A 5,166-nucleotide genomic window follows, 5' to 3' on the forward strand; every position below is an offset into this window, starting at 1 on the left:
AAGAGGACAATTCTTCAGCATCAAGCAGCATCCTTGTTTTACTTTGACAACACTGTCTTCCATAGGAATCCATTACTTGCATCCAGGCGCTGGATTCCTGTGTTTTTTTTTCATTCCACCTCTTGGTGTAGAGTTACTTGTCTTATCTGTAGACCAGTGGTAAGTGAGCAACAGACATTTTCTTGTCTGTTTTCATTTTCCTTGTTGTTAAGGTCAGTAGTCTAGATACAACAGTGTCACACAGTATGCTGATTATGTTTGGTTTGACTAAAGTTCAAGAGTCTTCAAGCTGTAACAGACCAAGCTGCTTCCCTCTGCATCAATATAAGAATGAAGTCTGTAAACAAAATTATTGAATACTATTTTTTTTTTTCTGACTTGCAAATGAAATAATCTGTACATCTGTGTGGGTGAGTTTCCTCTCGCTTTGCTTGAAGTTACATTATTATAATCTTTATTGTTATTACTGTGATTATTAATCCACCGCCCTAACATTTAGATTCCCTGATGTCTTTTTGGTTTCTTCCTTTCTCTTTCCTCCCTTGCTTGCCCTCATTGTTGTCATCCTGTTTCTCCTTGTCAGGCTTGGTTACACTGTCATAAGAGGGCAGGGAGGCAGTTGAGGGAGTGCCCTCCTTCTTTTCCTGTTCCTGATTGTTACCACCATTCTCCACTTTGTTGTTGGCTGGTTTGCGCTTACAGACAAAACCCCGCCGAGCCAGGTAGGAGCGGTAGGCCCTCTGGATGATTCTGGCAGACACATCCTCCTGCTTGCGCCTCAGAGTGGTGGTGATCGGCTCATAAGAGACCTTGGACGGATTGGCCGCCACAAAACGCTCCTCCATTTGTTGCCTCAACATGTCCAGCTCGCCGCTGTCGCCCAGCACACGCTTGGTGAAGGCAAACAGGATGTCCAGACAGTGGATGCGGTCTCCACTCACCATAGGCATGTCCATCGCGATCAGCTCAATGGTGTTAGGTTTGGGGACACGGAGTGGGTGCTCAAGTGCATCAGCAAAGTCAGAAAGTTTGGCATAGGTGATGAACTGGGAGGCATCGGGGTCAAACTTCTCCCAAATTTCATAAAAGGTCTCAAAGTCGTCCTCACTCAGTGGGTCAGCGCTCTCCTCTGTGGCCACGCTGAAGTTCTCCAGGATGATGGCGATGTACATGTTGACCACAATTAGGAAAGAAATGATGATGTACATAACAAAGAAGAAGATGCCCACAGATGGGTTGCCGCAGTCTCCTGTGGCGGGGGTGCCAGCGTTTTCCAACATGGGGTCACAGTCTGGAGGGTAGTTGAGGATGGGCAGCAGCAGGCCATCCCAGCCAGCTGACGTGGTGATCATAAACAGGATGATCATGCTGTTGCCAAAGGTCTCAAAATTGTACATGTCATCAATTCCAGCCCCGTGTTTCACATAGCCAAAGTTGGACATGCCAAAGATGGAGAAAATGAACATAACCAGGAAAAGCAACAGGCCAATGTTGAACAAGGCAGGAAGCGACATCATAAGAGCAAACAGCAGAGTTCTGATTCCTTTGGCTCCTTTGATGAGACGCAGGATTCTGCCAATACGAGCCAGACGGATCACCCTGAACAGCGTTGGTGACACAAAGTACTTCTCGATCAGGTCAGCCAGGAACATTCCTGAAGTTAGAAGGAAGCAAACGGAAACAACATATGTTTTATGAGGATATATGGAACATTATTACTGAAACACCGGCTGCTGACTGCTTTATATGTATTTAGAGTGTATGTAAAGTACGTGTTGAATTTTCAATGATTCCTACAACTCTTATTTTTCAAGGATGACGTCTTTGAAACCCATGCATCTTTGTCTGAAAAAACAATAAGGCATTTTGGCTCTTTGATAGATTTATTATAGCTCATCTGGGAAAATGACACAGTCTACTGGGTCAAAAATATACATACAGGAATAGTAATATTTGGTTAAAATATCCCTTCACCATTGTCACCTGAACTAGGCACTTTTGGAAGCCGTCCACAAGCTTCTGGTAAGCTTCTGGTTGTATCTTTTTTATTTTTTGGGCCTTTGTGCCTATATTTGATGTGAGAGAGAGAGACAGGAACAGGAAAGTGGGGGAGAAGAATGGGGGGAGGACTTGTTGGGAAAGGGCCATGAGCAGAATTCAAACTCATGACCTCCACATCGGGACTGTAGCCCTGCACATGGGACGCCAGATCAACCAGGTGAGCTTTAGCGGCACCCCTTCTGGTTGTATCTTTGACTAATCCTTTTTAAACTAAATTTGTTAGCTTTCTGATACAATCTTGTTTTCAGCACAGTACACAGGTTCTTGATAGAGTGTAAGTCAGGACTTTGGAGAGGCTAGTCTAAAACCCTAATTTCAGCCTGATTTAACAATTTCTTTACCACTTTTGATATGTGTTTGAGGTTACTGTCTTGTTGGAACACCCAACTGCTTCCAAGATCCAACCTTTTGGCTGACGATTTTAGGTTTTCCTGAACAATGTGAAGGCAATCCTACTTCTTCATTGCTCCATTACTTGTATAAAGTACCAGTTCCACTGTGAGCAGAACAGCCCTAGAGCATAATACCGCCACCACCATGCTTGATGATAGGTATGGTATTGTTTTTTTTTTAAAACTTCAAACATATTTCTGCTCATTGTGGCCAAATGGTGAGTCTCATGAGTGCATCAAATATGCCCTATTTAAATTGGCTGACATGGAGGCCATGTCACTAAGAAAATTTGATTAACACAGTTTTCTTGCCCCCAAAACTGCTAATTCAAGTTGATGTATGTATATTTTTAACCTGGCAGATTTTTGCAGTCATCTGGAAGACCTTTAATAAATCTACACAAGACAAAATGCACAATTGTTTTTTTGTAACAAAGACATGTGTTTCAATGTTCCAATCATAGAATATAAAGAGTTACAGGAGTCATTGGAAACTCAAAACTGCCAAGATATACATGGTCTTTACAAGGGTATGTAAACTTTTGTTCACTGTATATATTTTCCTTTGAAGTGGCCTCCTAACCTTGTGTATGCTCTTCCCTTCGTGTTCATCTACACGGGCATCACTTGAGCTTCTTCCAATCAAGCTGCATCACATTTTTACCATGCATAAACAACCTTTTTGGATACTTGCCCACAATTGAAAGGATGACCACAACCACGTCGAAGATGTTCCAGCCATTGGTGAAGTAATAGTGACGCAGTGCAAAGAGCTTCAGAAGAAACTCGCCAGTGAAGATCACAATGAAGATGAAGTTGACCCAGTAAAGCACTTCCTCTGTCTCCTTTGACTGATCATCCGTCTCCACCATCATAGTGACCATGTTGAGGCAGATGAGGATCATGATGGAGATGTCGAACACTTGCTGTGTCACAAAATCAAACACCATGCCCTGGATGTTGTTCTGAGAAGAAATGGGGGAGAAATGGAAGCAGGGATGTTGAGGTCAATTTCTCAATTTTAGAAATTTAAAGTAACAAACCTGTCTGGTGGTAAAGACAGCAGAAGAATATTTACCTGAGGCCTGGGTATTGGTTTTTGCGGTTTCTTTGACCCAAGTTTCTTCATGGCATTGTAGTATTTCTTCTGTTCTTCTGTCATGAAGATATCCTGACCTCCAAAGTAAAGGGGCAAAAACAATTTGGTTACAGTCTGCAAGATGTTAGAATACTATGTCCATTAAACATGCTTTAAAATAACAGACATGTCACAAACAGTGCTTCCTGGATTTGTTTGTTTTGTTGAGATTCTAGGTTTGAAAGGATCATTCGACATTTTCTTGTTTTCTTGATTATGATTGGCCACTACTCAACCCTTGCCTCTGTTTCCAGTGTTTACGCTAAGCTAGGTTAAGTTGCTGGCCATCCATATATATATATATATATAATTATGATTGGCCACTACTCAACCCTTGCCTCTGTTTCCAGTGTTTACGCTAAGCTAGGTTAAGTTGCTGGCCATCCATATATATATATACACACACACACACACACACACACACATATAAATACATATATGAGAGCAGTATAGATCCTCTCATCAATGAGAAGGATGTATTTCCCAAAATGTCAAACTATTAATATAAATCTAATACAAAACAGCTTTTTTGAAAAATTGCAAGTGAGGAAAGTAAAACTTATCTTTTTCTTCTGTTGGTTGAAGTTATCAATGATGACACCAATGAAGAGGTTCAGTGTAAAGAACGAGCCGAAGATGATGAATATAACAAAATAGATGTACATGTACAAGTTGTCCTCATAGAGGGGCTGATCCTCCACCTGTAAAGTTGCAAAAGAAAAACTATTAAAAAGAAACTATACTACACATAAAGAGTCAGACAGTCGAATTGGGAAAAGCATACCTTTCTAGAATCTATTGCTGCATACATGATGTCCATCCAGCCTTTGAATGTTGCCTGTGAAGAAGGCAGTCACATATTTGAGAAAACAGGTTTAATATTTGACATTAGCAGCGAGATACAAATGAGAAGTGACAAAAACGATATCTTACCACTTGCAGGAGTGCCAGGTAACCTGCACCCACATTGTCAAAATTGATCTTGACATTTTTCCATCTGACTTCTGAGAAATTTGCATTAATGAGCGCAAAGCACTCTGTTTTGTTGTTCACCTCATCTGGGAGAAACATCTCCTCAGCCGTGTCATTGAAACAGTAATAATACTTTCCAGCAAACAGGTTGACACCCATGATGCTGAAGATGAGCCAGAAGATGAGACACACCAGAAGCACGTTCATGATGGAGGGGATTGCACCCACCAGGGCGTTCACTACAACCTGAGAAGTGACGAAACAGACAGAACTGTAATTTAGTATTCACATCCGAGCTGCATGATGTTCGCACATAAGAACATCAACAAACACTTAGACAGAAATGCACATTCTTTACCTCCATTAAAGGCTCTACATGCGTTATCGGATTTCTTGGCATGAGTTAAAGCTCATCACAATAAATTAAAAAGGACTGTAACAATTCTGATTCAGCACGACGCACAATACAGAACAAAAACAAATTGCACCGGTCCAAATTGATTCCTTTTGATTCCTTCCAGTAAGTCATTCTGAAGATAAAAAGTTTTTCTTGGTGTAAAAACAAAACTGACTCTATATACATATATATATATATATATATAT

General features: G+C 41.1%; 1 protein-coding gene across 1 annotated transcript in view; it reads right to left on the reverse strand.

Moving 5' to 3' along the window:
- Positions 1–411: 411 nt before the first annotated feature.
- The window catches only part of scn8ab (sodium channel, voltage gated, type VIII, alpha subunit b), a 43,215-nt gene continuing 38,460 nt past the window's right edge, over positions 412–5,166 (reverse strand). The window contains exons 23-28 of the mRNA XM_008307008.1: positions 4,525–4,809; positions 4,376–4,429; positions 4,155–4,292; positions 3,532–3,636; positions 3,148–3,418; positions 412–1,654 (exon numbers count right to left, since the gene is read on the reverse strand). Of these exons, the coding sequence (XP_008305230.1) occupies positions 489–1,654; positions 3,148–3,418; positions 3,532–3,636; positions 4,155–4,292; positions 4,376–4,429; positions 4,525–4,809 (2,019 nt within the window). The 3' untranslated portion in view covers positions 412–488. The remainder of the gene's footprint in view (positions 1,655–3,147; positions 3,419–3,531; positions 3,637–4,154; positions 4,293–4,375; positions 4,430–4,524; positions 4,810–5,166) is intronic.

This window comes from Stegastes partitus, unplaced genomic scaffold (assembly GCF_000690725.1).
Source record: "Stegastes partitus isolate 25-593 unplaced genomic scaffold, Stegastes_partitus-1.0.2 Scaffold51, whole genome shotgun sequence".
Lineage (NCBI taxonomy): Eukaryota > Metazoa > Chordata > Actinopteri > Pomacentridae > Stegastes > Stegastes partitus.